The sequence below is a fragment of the Camelus bactrianus genome, chromosome 29 (genome assembly GCF_048773025.1).
Source record: "Camelus bactrianus isolate YW-2024 breed Bactrian camel chromosome 29, ASM4877302v1, whole genome shotgun sequence".
Classification (NCBI taxonomy): Eukaryota; Metazoa; Chordata; class Mammalia; order Artiodactyla; family Camelidae; genus Camelus; species Camelus bactrianus.
In genome coordinates, this window is record NC_133567.1 from 23,177,121 (window position 1) to 23,193,655 (window position 16,535).

Below are 16,535 nucleotides of genomic sequence, written 5' to 3' on the forward strand. Positions count from 1 at the left end.
CTATTTTAAAAGGTACACAATTTTAAGAGGGGTGGATATAGCTCAGTGGTAGAATATGTGCTTAGCATGCATGAGGTCCTGGGTTCAAACCTCAGTACTCCCATTAAAAATAAATAACCCTAATTACCTCCCCCCAAAAAAAATTAAATTAAAAAAATTTTTTTTAATCTGAAAAAAAAACTTATTTAAAGGTAGACAATTTGAGAAGTGCTTTTTGGAAATGTTACTGATAAATATTTCACATATTTAACATACTATGTAATTGTTTCAAAGCTGTATTTTGTAACAGACCTACATCAGTAGGTGATTTGACTCTAAGAGAAAAGAGTCATTCATTTAAATTTACATTGACATTTCTTATCTCACTAGTAATAATAAGCATTTTGTCTTTTCTTCCTGCAGATTGAATTTGAATGCATAAATGAAAAAAAGAGGCAAAAGAAGAAAAGCTATAAGAATTCAGGGATTATCAGTGTGAAACAGTGTGAGGTTAGTCGCTCTTAACTACTTACAGTGTAATGAGGTCGCATTACAAGTTTTCTATCAATGTGGTGTATATCAAACAGACATGTTGTTTGTACGGTTGAAAATTACATGAGCATCTGGGCGCCTTTAGGGCAAAGAAGAGAGTAGGAAATAATAAAGAAATCTTTCAAGTAACTTTGCAACCAAGGTTTAACAACTTTTTTAGCACAGGACAAAGAATATTGAAGTTTTCCGTTATCTTAGGACCTATGAGGCACATTGGTATTTTTGCAGCATATTAGAGGAAATGGCTTGACCCAGTACGTCTATCCTGGTCCTAATTTCAAGATAAGATGTTATGTATGAAGGGAAAAAAAATCCGAGAGATTTCTTACAACAAACAAGCGGGAGTTTGGGGGCTTTTTTTAAACACCTTTATTGTGGTATGACTCCTGTACAGTAAACTACACACATTTCAGATGTACAGTTTGATGAATTTTAATAGATGTATATACACCAATAAAACCACCACCACAACGAAGATAGCTAACGTTTCAGGTGGGAGTTTTTTTTTGTTTTTTTGTTTTTAATCTTGTTATTATACTTGCTAAAGCTCTCAACATATTAGACTCATTACTAGTTTCTTAAAACTTACAGTGAGTGTATGTCATCTTTGGCTCTTAATATTCTAATCATTGCTATAATTATCTTGAAGTAAAATCTTCCAGATTCATGATGGGAAGGGGCGGGGGTGCCTTAAACGCAACATGCAGGGATAGTTATCACGTGTTTATGTCGTGTGCCGCTCACTTTCAAATGGTTAAAAATAGATGCCAGAGAGCTCTCTGCTTCTCTTGTGTAATAGGAGAGTTTTAATTTTCAGTTTACTGTTTGTTTTTTAGATTACAGTGGAATGCACGTTCCTTGATTATATCATGGGAGGATGTCAGCTGAATTTTACTGTGAGTAGCACACTGAGTTTTTCAAAGTAGGCTGTAACATGTTGCTTTTTTCTCCTCCATTTTGCAATACACTTTCTTTTACTGCCAGACTGACTTTGTGATGAAATTGACACAATCTGTTGAGTGTGGACTCCTCAGACAGGTTGTCAACAGTCACCCAGAGGCTTTTGGCCTTGTTGATAAGATCTGTTCCTCTTGCAAGAAAGCAGATATGTACACATCAGTGCTTACCCTGAACTAATTTAAATAATCAAAAGCGTTAGTCAGACAAACACAAAAACCAAGCCTTCCGTCTAAGTCGTGGGTATAATCATTCATGATTTAAGACATCTAGAAAGATGAGAACAGCACGTTGCTTCATGCTGAGGGTTTAATTGTTTATCTGTGGGAATACCTGTGGGTTCAGGCAGTTGGTAGGAGATGGCAGAAGCAGGCTCTGGAATAAATGTTTGCATCTCAACATTCAACATGTGTTTTCCTGGACATCGAGCACAGTGTCCTTGACATCACTTTAGTAAGGGCTTCAATTGTCATTTGGCAGGTGGGTGTGGACTTCACTGGCTCCAACGGTGACCCACGTTCTCCTGACTCCCTTCATTACATCAGCCCCAATGGCGTTAATGAGTATTTGACTGCCATCTGGTCTGTGGGATTGGTCGTTCAAGACTACGACGCGTGAGTATGACTCCAGTACCCGTTTCCATAGCTACCCAGAAAGGGCAGTTTCTGTGTCATCTGCTGGGTCTCTGATGTAGCTGAGGGGATCAGGGTGCTGGGGAGAAGCAGCTTTCTCCCTAGTCTCTGGCTCTGATCAGTTACATTATGTATAGCTTGCTTGTTTAACAGCTCACTGAGGTTGACAATGCTTTCGTTACTCTGATCTGGTTTTCCTGGAGTTGACCCGTTAGGGATAAGTTGTCTGTGTTACTGAAGTCCAGACGACACATTTTGTAAACACTCATAGACACTATTTGTTAACCTATTTCCTTGGCAGTCATTGTCAAATTTATTTTCATAATGGTGACTTTCAAGAAGTACTGAAGGCTAGCTTGACATAATTGCTGTAAAATATTTTGGAAAGATTCTCAATGGATAGATTTTGGTAGATTTTAAATAGGTCCCCTTGAAGGTTTACTAAACAATAGGAAAAACAATCCACATTAGTAATTTTTTGTTCTGGATCTGTTAAGGCACAGTTTTCACTTGTTTTTGCCTGTTATTTTATGATAAAAGCCCTTACATATTGATGGAACTTTTCATGAATTTGTTATGACATTTAAAGAGATGAAGTTTTCAGGCAAATGCAAGCAAATCTAAAGCAAAGGAGTCAGTTCCAATATCAGCCTAGTACAATTTCAGGCAAAACTTATTAAATCTAATTTAAAAATTACTTTATAGGATACTTTGTTATATAATCCAGAATGAAAATATAACCACAGACATGTTTAGTAACAGAGTGGTAAAGTATTTCAATTGAAAATAGCTAGAAATACAATAAAAATTTCGAATAACACAATTGTAACCAGACTCAGATAAAAAGTACAAAGTTTACAGGCTTATATGCTCAGACTGCCTCCTTAACAAAAGGATGACTAAAGGAAATTTACCACAAGGAGATTAAAAAAAAAATTCTTTAATGTTCTTTAATGATTAGAGTAACAACAGACTACCTAGAAATAAAGGGTAATGAGAGAAATACATGTGGTTCTGTCTTTATAGAGGAAAATTTCTGGCTTTATGTGCTTTTATTTTTAAACAAGATTTGCTTGTTAGTGAAGTAGGTTTTCAACAAAGTAAAATTAAAAAATAGGAAGAAAAAATACAGATACAATAGTAATAGGAGATTCTTTTCACATATTAGCTATGATATGTCAGAGAAAATTTAAAATACTTTCTATATGATATTCATCTAATCCTCACACTTAACTGAGATAGGTAGTGTTACCATCTTCATCTTCAGATGACAAAACTGAGACGTAGCAGAGTGAGTGGTCCAGGGTCACTCAGCCGGTAACTGGTAGCGACAGGACTGAACCTGGGCTGACTGGCTCACAGCTGTGCTGTGCTGTACTTCTTGTAAGCACAGAGTGCAATGACTTGGAAAGTTTAAAAAAACACACACCAAATTAATAAATTAAATGAGGAGATGAGTCTTTGCAAGTTCAACAGAATTTAGGCAAAACTCTGGCAACACTGATCTCCAATAAAAAGAGGAAATGTGTAGACTATTAATAATGAGATAGAGATTATAAGCATAAATTCAGAAAAAAATTAAAAATTATGTGTTAATATTCTGTAACATCTTATGCTATTACATTGGAAAATCTGGATTAAAGGATTTTTTTTTTAAAGCTGTAAATAACCAAAGTTGACCCCAGAGGCAGGGAAGCAGAGTAGCCCAGCAACCGTGGAAGGAAAGAAATGGCTGGTCAAGGAGCCACTCTTCACAAAGGCACCAGCCAAGACAGTTTCATACATAAATTCTAGCAGACCTGTGAGGAATGAATTCAAACCTGAGAGAATCAAGTGAAAAATATTAGAAAGTAATGAAAGTTCCACAAGGTGGTCAGATACAATGTAAAGTAAGAAATCAACAATTTTTCACCAACCAGCAATAACCAAGTGAAGAAATTATTGTGGGTAAAATACCACAATTCATAATATAATAAAAAAATGACAATGAATGAGGGGTCTAGGGCCTTTAGTGATGGTAAATGACAAAATTCTACTGAGGGACAAAGAAGGAAGCTTGTTTAAATGGAAACATGCCATGATTCTAGATAAGCAGATGTGATAATTGTGTAAAATACAACATTTGCCCCTGAATTAGTTAATTTTAATCAGAATTGCAGTGGAACCCTGGCAAAATGACTCTTAAAATTTTCTGGAAGGCAAAATGAATCAGAACAGCCAAGAAGTTTTTCAGAAAAAAAGTGAAGGGGAGTTTGTTCCAGCAGGTATTAAAAGTTATTTTAAAGCTATATATATATAATTTAACTTTTTATTGATTTATAACATTATATAAGTTTCATGTGTATAATATTATGTATTAATTAAGAGAATGGAGCTTGTATCTGACCAGTAGAAACAATAAGCTGTCTTGAAATAGACCCAAGAGTGTATATGAGTTCAGTATGTGATGGAGATGACATTTTAGGGGAAAGGACTGTAACAGCTGTCAAACTGGACAGGAACTGAATTTGGATCCCTGACTCATACCTGTATATGTTAGGAAACTATTCTGTATAGAGTGTAGACAAAACTGCTGCAATGGAGACCCCAAAACAAAGTGGTTTGGACAAAAGAGAGGTTAATGTCTCTTACGTGTTGCATGTCTGGAGGGGAGTAGTTCAGGTCTGAGGGGCGGTTCCACCACTCACAGCGTCCATCCTGGGGCCGAGGCAGCTGCTCTGATTCTCATCCTCTGCAGCCAGTGGGGCAAGGACAAAGGGACTGAGAGGGCACGTGCTCTCCCTTTTAGGGTGTGATTCAGAAGTGGCTGACGGGGAGGGTATAGCTTAAGGGGGAGTGTATAGCTCAAGTGGTAGAGCACATGCTTAGCATGCAGGAGGTCCTGGGTTCAATCCCCAGTACTTCCATTTAGGAAGAAAAAATTAAAAACAAAAACAAAAAAAAAACCAAAAAAAAGACAATCAACTGGGAAAAACACTGTGACATTTATGATGTAGGTTCTATCCTTAATGCAATTAAGAATTAACATAAAAAATATTCTTTGTAGAAAAATGACTATATTCATTGCAGTGTTTTATAATGGCAGCACATTGGGTGGCCATCAGTTGGAGGAAACTCTCCACCCAGTGGAGTCCTTAGCAGCCACTCGCGTGGTGTTATTTGTTCGGGCCATAATCCTTTATCTGTAAACCTTTGGGGTCAAATACTCACACATTTTGCTGCAGAAGTGTGAGAGTTTTGTAATATGTGGCATTTGCACGATGTTTCAGTGGCCAAAGGAATGACTGTTCATATCGAGTGGCATAAGTAAAGGCTATAAATAATTTCATGTCATTGAGGTCGGGTGTTGTAGCCAAATGAGTTTTTGTAAACGAGTGAAATACCTTGTACTTTTTAGGACTTTATGGATTCACTTACATATTTATTCAGTGAAATGACATACAGTATGTAGGTAGAAAAGAGTATGTTATAAAACATGAATATAAACTCCACTGTAATAAATATATAGAGAGAGAGACATTTTTCTCCATCAATGCACAGAAAAATACTAAGAATGAGAATTGCCAAATATTAACATTGGTTCTCTCTGGTGATTATTATGGCTAATTTTTGTTTTTGTATATATTTTTTGAAGAGTTTTGAATTTGAAAAAAAAAGCTGATATTGGTTTTATTATAAAGGTAAAACTCTGTTTTGAGAAAAACAATCATTTGCTGTTTTCAAATTTTCTTTCCAGTGATAAGATGTTTCCAGCTTTTGGATTTGGAGCTCAGGTGCCTCCTCAGTGGCAGGTAAGAGGGACCCTCATTGTAAAGCTTTGCCTCCCAGCAAAGCCAAAGTGGCCTCGTCAGCCTTCCTTTCGTCTTTTCACAGGTTTCACATGAATTCCCGATGAACTTTAATCCATCCAATCCCTACTGTAACGGTAAGTTAAAAATAGACACGAAGATTTTAAAACGAAAGCCTCACTAGTCTTTGTTACTTTTCTCCCCCTGTGGTTTAAACCTATTCAGATTTCCTCTGTAGGTTCCTTTTTGTGACATGTTGCACTTTCTGTTGTTTCAAGTAGAATTACACCAAGTCGGTGGTGGTTGGCGTGGTGAGGATGATGGTGGTGCAAATCACAATGATGATGATAAAGACTGCAAGCTAAATCCTTCTACCTCCTGAGGGTTAATAGAACAAAAGAATTCTTAATCTTGAGGGTAGATCCATAAGAAGAATCATCTTACTTTCCCATAAAAGTTGATTTTAAAATAAACCTGCAATACAGTGAGTCATTCAGTGTACAGATTTTCTGAGGCTTTTCTCAGAGTAGCAGTTACCATCTACAAAGAAAGTGTCCAGCATCAGATTCCGTGCTATACAGGGCTCTGTAAGGAGATGGGGTGGCTCAAGGAACAAAGAATTGGGCTCTTTCTGAAATATTCCAGTACTTCTTCCTTTTTACACCACTGAGCCATCAACCTAAAATGCCAGATCTCCCACAGGATTATATAAGACTGAACAGTTTGGAGGAGGAAAAGAGATAGGGCAGAGGAATAAAATTGTAGACAGTAAGCTTATTTTCTGCAAAGGGTCCTTTTGATAATTATAAAATGTGTAGATTTTTCACTGAAGAGGGTGTTCTTTCTTTCTCTACCTACAGAATGTTCATAAAGTAAAAGAGCATGAGCATTGTGTCGGGGGTCGTTCGTATGAGGATTTTCTCCTTTTTCTTTTTTTTCCAGAACTCTTTTTCTCGTACTGATTCGGTGTTCTCTGATACACTTTCAGTGGCTGGCCATGACCTTTTGTATCCCTAGCTATAGGAAACTGGGAATATTTTTACGTTTCAGGATGACAAATTAGTGGATGCCAAAGGTTACTAAGGAAAGGGTAGGGGCCGGAGGGAAGTGAATATAGCTTTAAAAGTGCAACGTGATGGATCCTTGGTTGTCCATTGACATTGACCACGTCATTGTCAATACCCTAGTTGCATGTTCTACTAGAGTTTTGTCAGATGTTACCCTTGGGGGAAACAAAATACTTTTACCACGAATCTCTTTGTATCATTTCTTACAATTGCATGTGAATCTATAATTATGTCAAAATAAAAAGTTCACTTAATAATTGAAAAAAAAAAAAGAAACGTGCTTCGTGCTGCTGATGATATTGGAACAAATTTTTGGAAATTGTTGTAATTGGGTTTTACTTATTGCAAGTAAATTTGGATGACTTATAGCATGGGATAATTCGTTTCAGAAGTTGATTTAAAAGGAGCCCATCGTTGGGCTGCCACCATGCGCAGCTTTTCCGCTTTTGCTTTAAAGTCTGGAAAGAGGAATCAGTTTGGCTTTAGACAAGGGAGATACTACACAGAAAAACATACAGCCTTATTTTAAGGCGAGGAAATTTAATCCCCCTTTTCCCAATGAATCATTGAACTTAGTTGCCCAGAAAGAACACGTCTCACTTTCTTCTTGAGTGCAAAGGAACGATTTCGGCACAATTCAGTTTTAGTTGAGAAACTGAAGGCAATTGAAATTATGAAGATATTTAATTAATAGTTTTGTATACCTGTCGATTGAAGAGCAAGCTAGATGATAGAAATGGAAGAAAATACTGTTATTGCTGTGGTTTGGGGCTCAATTTTTCTACAGTGTGTATCGTTTCAGTAAGACCCTGCCGGCCTGTGTTAGTATTATTACTTTTGTTACTACTGGAGCCGCTGACCTCATGCATGTAAAATCACTTCTGTGTGTGAATTAGTTGCATTCTCAGGTTTTTTGTAAGACCACTTATTCCTAAATTCAAGGTGCTTAGGACCCTTTTACTGGCACTTTTACATTATTAATATAGAGGGTTGGTCACGTGAAGAAGCTTTTACAGCTGGTAAATATTTCTCTCCTTTGTTGATCTATGTTCTGTTGGACATTTCTTTAAGCAAATGTTTTGGTTTGCATTAAAAGTCTTTTAAGATTTCCTTGAAATCTTAGCAAGTACTGAGGGGAATTTTTGTAGGATTTCAGTATCTTCCCTACGTTCCAGACACCACTGAGTATCAGGGGCAGATTATCAGCAGTGCCTTAATCGGGAATGCTGTTCAGCTTTCCAATGGTCGTGCTATTGTGATCAACAATCTCTAAATCTCAGTGACTTACAGTGACAATAGGTAATTTCTTGCTCGCTCTACAAATCCCTTTACTTGTTGGCAGGCAGCTGCTCTGCTCAATCTATTCTCATTCTGGGTCTCAGGCTGAAGGCACAGCCCCCACCTGGGATATGCTGCTCCCCTGGCAGAGGGAAGAGCAAGAGAATGGGTGAAAACAGGCAGTGGTTCTCGAGACATCTTCTTAGGCATGTGCATTCGTATGAACTGGTCAGAGTTAATCAGATGGCCCTGCCCAGTCTCCCGTTACAGAACACCCAGCCCAGGCCATACCCAATAAACAAACGAATTAGTATTTCTGCAGCAAAATGCAATGAATAACTTGGAAGTGAATATTTGGAGTTGAAACAGTCTCCCACAGATACCATGCTTACCCTGTGAGTTATTCAGTAAACCCTTGGCTAGAATGAACGTTAAGTTTATAGCCATCTGGTATGGTTTTAGAAACTGTGTATGTAAAAGTTTTCCCATTTTATCAGTTACTTTTCCTTACCTCTTCTCATCAGCCGTATGAGGCAGCATCTCGTTCATGGTTATTTTTCCATCAGAGTCTTGTTCCCAAAACCTATCAAAATTAAGCAGTTTGACACAACATTGTAAAATGATTATAAATCAATAAAAAATGTTTAAAAAAAGAAAATAAATTGATAAACATGTGAAAAAAAATTAAGCAATACAACAGTCCTACTGTAGACTAGTGAATAATTTGGCTGAGATGAAAACAAATGCCTTCTACCAGGGGTGAGTAGAGTTTATAGGTTTTTGTGATGGAATATAGCTATGCGGTTCTGTAATATATACCTTAGAGGAACCCCTGAATAGGGCACTTTTGACTGTTTAAAGCACTGTATGTTGGTATATAAATTAAATTAGCCAGCATGGTGAGTAGTAAACAGTTAAATTGTACTTGAGAATTTTTAATCCTGCTTTTTTTTTTTGGTCTAGGAATCCAAGGCATTGTAGAGGCATATCGGGCCTGCCTTCCTCAGATAAAACTCTATGGACCAACGAATTTTTCTCCAATCATAAATCACGTGGCCAGGTTTGCAGCTGCAGCCACACAACAACAGACGGCTTCTGTAAGTGCCCTGTCGCGAGGGGACAGGGAGAGTGTGGATTGGCAGTTGCTCCTAGGGCCATTTTTCTATTTATTTTGTCCATCAAGATACAAAGGCAGGGCATGAAGCAATGACATGGTCGTGCTTGGCTTGGGAGTAACATCTCTTGTTGTTAAATTCGTGATCATTAAAAACAACACAACAGCAAAACAACCTTTATATTCATGAGTATTTTCTCTGTCTTTTGAAATTTAAAAAAATATCTGTTGTCTATGTTTTTGAAGTAGATTTTGCAAATTAAGGCTTGAGAAGACTTACCCCTTCAGTCGCTGTTGCAAATTACTTCCTAAAGAGACTTGCATTAGATAATCATTACCTGTTGGATCTTGGATACCACATCTCGCTCAGCTTCAGTATTCTCAAATAAGGCAGGAATGACTACTTCATACAGTTGTCCAAAGCGTGAGAGGAGGTGATTCACATAACGTGCACAGTGCCTGAGTCAGAGAAAACACACATCATGTGATAGCTACTGTTATAAACCTTATTTCCATTTTAGACTCAAATGGCCCAAAACATGGAGTCAGAACTTTATGTAACACTTTATCACTCTCTAAAAAGATTTATCAGAGATGACAGGATTGAGAGATCCCCCTCCCCCAACCAAGTTCATTTTTTTCCAGTATATTTTAGTTTGATAACCAATTCTGCTTCTTCCATATTTGATCTTTTGAGAACGGAGTTGCCACTTGCTCCCTCGATCGATACTTTGACATATTTAATACTTCGGTTACATCAAAGGGTTTATTCATAAGCTAACTGGAAGTTTAATCTTTGACGTTAAGATGTCTTGCTTCTGCTTATTTATGCCAGCCCTCTTTTGTGGTCTGTTGCACTTTTGATGACCCTGCAGTTTTTGTATCAGTAAATTTCCTTGTCACCAGAGAATCTTGGAAAATTTCTTGTTGATGGTTTCCTGGGTGGAGACTGGCCGGGCAGATGAGCAGGAAGGAGACTAAATGACTCGTCGAGCTGGAGATGTCATTAACCATTGCTTTTATTGTTTGGGAGCTCAGCCTGCTCAGTGGACATAATTTTCTCTTCCGGCAGCAATATTTTGTGCTCTTAATCATTACTGATGGCGTGATCACAGACCTGGATGAGACCAGACAAGCCATCGTTAACGCTGCCAAGCTGCCAATGTCCATCATCATTGTTGGAGTTGGAGGTGCCGACTTCAGTGCCATGGAGTTTCTGGATGGCGATGGCGGAAGTCTCCGCTCCCCATCCGGCGAGGTAGCCATCAGGGACATCGTCCAGTTTGTGCCTTTCCGGCAGTTCCAGAACGTGAGTACCACTCCCTGCTGTTCTCCGTGCACTCGGAGGCGTTTGAACCCAGACCTTTGCCCGTCCGTAACCAGGCAGCTGAGTAGGTGACTGGGGTTAAAAATGTGAATTTTCCATTTGAAGACACTTGACTAGATTTGGCAGTTTTGTTTCAGCTTGTATACTTGTGTGACCCTTACACAGTACGTTGTTAAAACCGATGTTGTTGTGAATGTTTTGAAATATGTTTCATCTTCACCTGTGTAATAACAGAAAAGCTCTATGCAAATATATGGTGAATTGACCACACTGGAGGTTGATTTGATGAAAATCTCTGGGGAGGCTGTTTTACGCAGTTTACTCCAGCGGTAACACCTTGTACAACTCTGGCCCGGAGTCGTAACCAGCACACTGACACTGATACAGTCAAGGTCCATTACAGCAGGTGCCCTCCTGTAGCCCTCTTATAACCACACCTGCTTCCCTCCCGCCTTCATTTCCTTTTTAACCCCTGGCAACCACTAATATGTTCTCCGTTGCTGTAGTTTTGTCATTTCAAGAATGCTATGTGAAGGGGGGGAAGGGTATAGCTCAAAGTGGTAGCGCGCATGCTTAGCATGCATGAGGTCCTGGGTTCAATCCCCAGTACCTCCTCTAAAAAAAGTAAATAAACAAATAAACCTAATTACCTCCCTCCCCCCAGAAAAAAAAAAAAAAGAATGTTATGTGAATGGAATCATACAGTGTATATAACCTTGAGATTGGCTTTTTTCCCACCCAGCTGAATTCTCTGGAGAGTCTTCCCGGTCGTTGAATGCATTCCTTTTTATCGCTGAGGGTCCTCCTTGATGTGGGTGTACCAGTTTGCTTAACCTTTCACCCACTGAAGGACATTTTGAACTGTTCCCAGTTTTCACCTATTACATACAAAGCTGCTATAAACATTTGTTTGCGGGTTTTTGTGTTTTTATTTCTCTGAGATAAATATGCAGAAGTGCAGCTGCTGGGCTGTCTGGTTGTTGCATTTTAGTCATTAAAGAAACTGCTGAACTTTTCTGGCACAGTTATGGCATTTTATGTTCCAATATTCTAAGTGAGGGTGGGGTGGGGAGGTAGAGGGTGGGTGTGTATTAAAAAATGTGGTAATATGAGGGATCTTTGTGGTGAAGCAGTTCTGTATCTTGATTGTGACAGTGGTTACACAGATCTACCAGATGATAAAATTACACAGAACTATACACACACACGCAAATGAATGTGTGTAAAAACTGGCGGAATCTGAGTTAGTCCTGTGAACTGTATCAGTGTTCATTCCCTGGTTTTGATGTTGTACTATAGTTATGTAAGATGTTACATCTAGAGGAAACTGGGTGATGGTTACATGGGATCTCTCTGTACTGGTTTGTGTTTTTTTTTTAGGTTGGGGGTTGCAATTAGGTTTGTTTGTTTATTTGTTTGTTTGTTTGTTTATTTTTACCGGTACAGGGGATTGAACCCAGGGCCTCGTGCATGCTAAGCATGCACTTTACCACTGAGCTATACCCTCCCCCCAACTCTGTACTATTTTTGCAACTTCCTATGAATTTGTAATTATTTCCAAATAGAAAGTTTTTAAAAAATGAATATCAAGTGAATGAAAGACCCATATTTAAAAGTTAAAAAAAAAAATCATTGAATGCCAAAATGCTGGCACCAAAAAAGGACTTGACAAATGTTAGGGAGCATAATAAAGCATCCCCAAGTGACGTTGGTTAGTTTAATTCCATGTTTCACGGACTGTCCCTGAGACAAGCCCAGGAATCGGGAAGTACTGCTTTTTCCTCATGGGTGATGTGTTCCTCGTCTTTTATCAAAATGGCAGTAAAAACGTGGTTGCTAATAAAATCCCTTTGCTTTTAATTACTCCCCAGGCTCCCAAAGAAGCCCTTGCTCAGTGTGTCTTGGCGGAGATCCCCCAGCAGGTGGTGGGTTACTTCAACACATACAAACTCCTTCCTCCCAAGAACCCGGCTGCCCAGTGAAAGGAGCTGTGTGGTCTGTGGTCACCGGAGCGGGATTCTTCTGTGCTGTGTGGAGCGACGGCTTCCTCTCTGACACCAGATCATGAATCTGTCATTTTACCTGGTTTTCCCCAACCCCAGCATTTAGGATATAAACCTGGTTCTGTGGATTATTCTTTTTATGCTTTTTGGGGAGGAAAGTGCTAAGTTAATCTTTGCCCAGTCAATTCAGTGATTGCTAGTAATTGCGGTGAGGCTGTTTGCTCAGGAACCAGTGTGAGAAAAGCAGATTTTGTCGTGGTGGTTGTTTGCTTTCATAGGATGAAAATGGTGTTTTTGAGTATATGTTAATTGAAAGAATCGAAATGGTTAGAATGATGGGATTTACAGATGGGTATACACTGTTTGCTCCAGGCAATAAATGTTTTATAAGCCACTGTTCACAGCTGATGACAAGAGCTTCTTGAATTAGATAGTGTTAGAGGGGAAGATATAGCTTAGTGGTAGAGTGTGTGTTTGGCATGCATGAGGTCTGGGTTCAATCCCCAGTGCCTCCATTAAAAAAATAATAATGATCAATAAACCTAATTACCTCCCCCCTCCCCCCCAAAAAACTGAATTAAATTAGATGATACTGAATTTGTTCCTATATTTAGTGCTTTTCCATGGGATAAAACTACCTTCACTTGTACCTGAATTTTGCTGCAGTTCAGACATGCATAGTTCAACGCAGCATGCATTCCTACAGGACTTCATGAAAAATACTATGAGAAGGGAAGGCATACATTCAGTTCTTAAAATTGTACAATCATCATGTAAAAAGAGCCTCATATAAGTAAGCCCTTTTTATTTCCCTTCCTAGATCTTTTATTTTCATTATGGAATACTATAAACATGGTCCGATGCAAACTCTTCCCTGCCTGTATGAGACACTCAGGATTCTTTTTCTGCAGAGATGACAGATTGTCCTAGATTGAGCATTGTTAGCTTATTTTAATTGGAGTTTGTCAAAATGGTCAGTCCTGCTTTGTCTAGGAAAGCTGTAAGGACAAAACATAGAAGGAGAAATTCATAATTCCATTTCCTTAAAACTAATGAAAGACTTAGTTATTTAAAAAAATTTTTTTTACTTTCCTTGCTAAGATCCCATATATTGATTTGTGTACTTGTATAAATTCATTAAGATATTCTCTCCTTTTTTTTTTTTTTTTTTGGTAACACTTTTAGTCTGGTTTTTTAAACTCATGATAGTGGTTATTAATTAAAATACCATTTGACATTTTAATAATGTGCTATTTCCTAAGCCCAGAATATATTGTAGTAAGTGTAAAACCTGTTGTAATTAGAAACAAAAAATCCAACTGCTGCATAGGATGGAGTGGTCGTTACATGCTTTTTATTAGACTAGACTTTTTTCCCTGATTTTTACCTTTAGAACATAATTCTTAGCAAGTGTTACATGTTCAGAATAGACTCAGTAATGCCTTACTGAGGACCTGTGCGCCAAGTACTGTGCATATCCGTATAGTGGCCACTCATCTTTAACATTCGGAACTGTGTGTTCATCACACGTCCTTCAGTGGATCCACCCTGTGCCATTCATTCCTGTCACTCTTGTTGAAAACTTGCACCACAGCTCATGTCTTTTGTTCCCTGAAATTTCTGAAAGACATGAGCTCTCAGCCGTGAGCAGCTCTTGGCTTCTCGGAAACAGCTCATTGCCAGGGTCAGGCTGAAGAGAGTGGGGACCTGCTTGCCATCGTGGTTGCCTCGTCCAGGTGAGCCGTTACCACCCTCCTGCTCGGCCGGCTGGCCTCTGGATGTGTGTTGTTGACCTGAAGGTAATAATGAGCAGTCTGTTACCCTGTAGCATGTCTCCTTAGTTGACACGTCCCTTTGACATCAGTTAGGGGAAAAAAAGAACTGGTGCGTCTTCCCCTGGTTTGAGCCTTTCTTGTCTAAGATTTTCTGGTTGCAGTTCTCTTTCCATGCTTAGAAACAGCATATGTATGTTGCTGTTGTTTTCAGAATTTTCTTTTTAAACACATGAAACCTTTAACAAACTGGTTTACTATATTCTTTCTCAGTCTGCAGTAAAACAGATAGAAGGTCTCCTGTTTGAAGCTGGGGCGCGGTCCAGAGCCCTGCTCTCCGGGCCTCCTCCCCACTCTCCTTGACCAGATCCTGGTGGCGCCGGAGTCCCCTGCACAGGACCCCTGGGAAGCGCTGGTCACGAGCACTCATTGTTCTCATCGGCCACATAACAGTGCTGCTGGCACCACTGTCCCATTGATGATTTGGTCTTCATAATTTTCTGTTCTGATTTTAACCAAAATTGTTCCCTTTTGAAAATTGCTTTTGTATTATTCAGTCTTGACCTGGGTCATCAGGAGATGCTGTTTTTCATAAGGACCACGATTCCAGCAAATTAGGGTCGCTGATAACCTTTCTGCAGTTTTGAATCGAAGCGTTTACAGTTTCTAAATTACCGTTTTTATAAAATTCTTACAATTTCAACGTTTCACCTCATCACATACTGGTTTAATATTGTTTTATATTAAAATAGCCCTTTTCCCTATTATGTCGGCTTTCATTAAAGTGCTGTTAGTTCTTTTTCTTTTTTTCTTTTTTTTTATTGAAGTACAGTCAGTTACAATGTGTTGATTTCTGGCGTACAGCACACTGTCCCAGTCATGCATATATATATATATATATATACACACACATATATTTGTTTTCATACTTTTTCATTAAAAGTTATTTCAAGATATTGAATATAGTTACCTGTGCCATACAGAAGAAATTTGTTTTTTATCTATTTTTATACATACTGGTTAAATTTGCAAATCTGAGACTCCCAAATTTATCCCTTCCCACTCCCTTTCCCCCGTAACCATAAGATTGTTTACATGTATGCGAGTCTGTTTCTGTTTGTAGATGAGCTCATTAGTGTCCTCTTTTTTCTTTTTCTTTTTTTTTTAGATTCCACATATGAGTGATATCTTAAGTGCCATTAAATGTATTTAGAGAAAAATAACAAGTTGACTTTCACACCTCATATGAGCAGATATACTGCAGACATACAGTGGGGGTGACGGTGCCCTGGATAGATGTAAAGTTTCTCACATCTGCCTGAACTGAGAAAATAGTATACCAGTTAGCACTGTCATGTCGCCTTGTGCTTAGAATTGAAAATTTTTAAATCGTAAAAATTTAAAGTCAGAGCAGGGATTTACAACTGTCCACTTGGGTAGTGCCTTAAGCAGCCTTTCCAGAGTAAATTCAGGGCCCCCTCGTTGCTTAACGCTTTATTTGACCTGCTTTGCCTTTTTCATTTTGTAAATTTTCTGGAAAGTCATCCTCAATAAGTTTCTCCTTGTCTCTTTCTGTGTGTGGTGGATAGTCAGGGGAGTGACTCATCAGGTCAGCTGGAAGTTTGGTTGAGGTCACGAGAGACTGGTTTTTGCTTGTCCGGATGTCATACTTGATAATAAGTGTATGTTACTAATGTATGAATTGATGTTAAATGTATCTTCCACTTGAATTCCCTTTGGATAAAATTATCTCTTGATGTGATACAATAATTCCTCATTTTGGTTTTTATTCTTTCTCTAAATGTTACCAGTTGAAAAGTTAGAAATAAAGTGAATATAGTACTTGAAGTGACCTGTATTCCATATTTTACTGAATTAAACACCAGGGTGGGGGGGTTATTTTATGGGATTTATTCGTGTTAAAGATATTGAATGCATTCAAGATGCTCTTCAGGGTGCAGTAAGGGACAGGTTCTCAGCTTAGTTAGATAGTGCACTGAGACATGGCGCTCAAATCTTAATAGTTGTGTTAAGCAGGAGAGTTTACCCACCTGACATTAAAAAAA

General features: G+C 38.5%; 1 protein-coding gene across 2 annotated transcripts in view; it reads left to right on the plus strand.

The window, feature by feature from the left end:
* Positions 1-16,317, plus strand: part of CPNE3 (copine 3) — a 35,701-nt gene extending 19,384 nt beyond the window's left edge. For both annotated transcript variants that reach the window (XM_010952019.3, XM_010952025.3), the window contains exons 9-16: positions 403-489; positions 1,368-1,427; positions 1,969-2,102; positions 5,857-5,911; positions 5,994-6,045; positions 9,217-9,350; positions 10,440-10,676; positions 12,566-16,317. In XM_010952019.3, coding sequence (XP_010950321.1) covers positions 403-489; positions 1,368-1,427; positions 1,969-2,102; positions 5,857-5,911; positions 5,994-6,045; positions 9,217-9,350; positions 10,440-10,676; positions 12,566-12,676 — 870 coding nt within the window. In that variant the 3' untranslated portion in view covers positions 12,677-16,317. The remainder of the gene's footprint in view (positions 1-402; positions 490-1,367; positions 1,428-1,968; positions 2,103-5,856; positions 5,912-5,993; positions 6,046-9,216; positions 9,351-10,439; positions 10,677-12,565) is intronic.
* Positions 16,318-16,535: the final 218 nt, after the last annotated feature.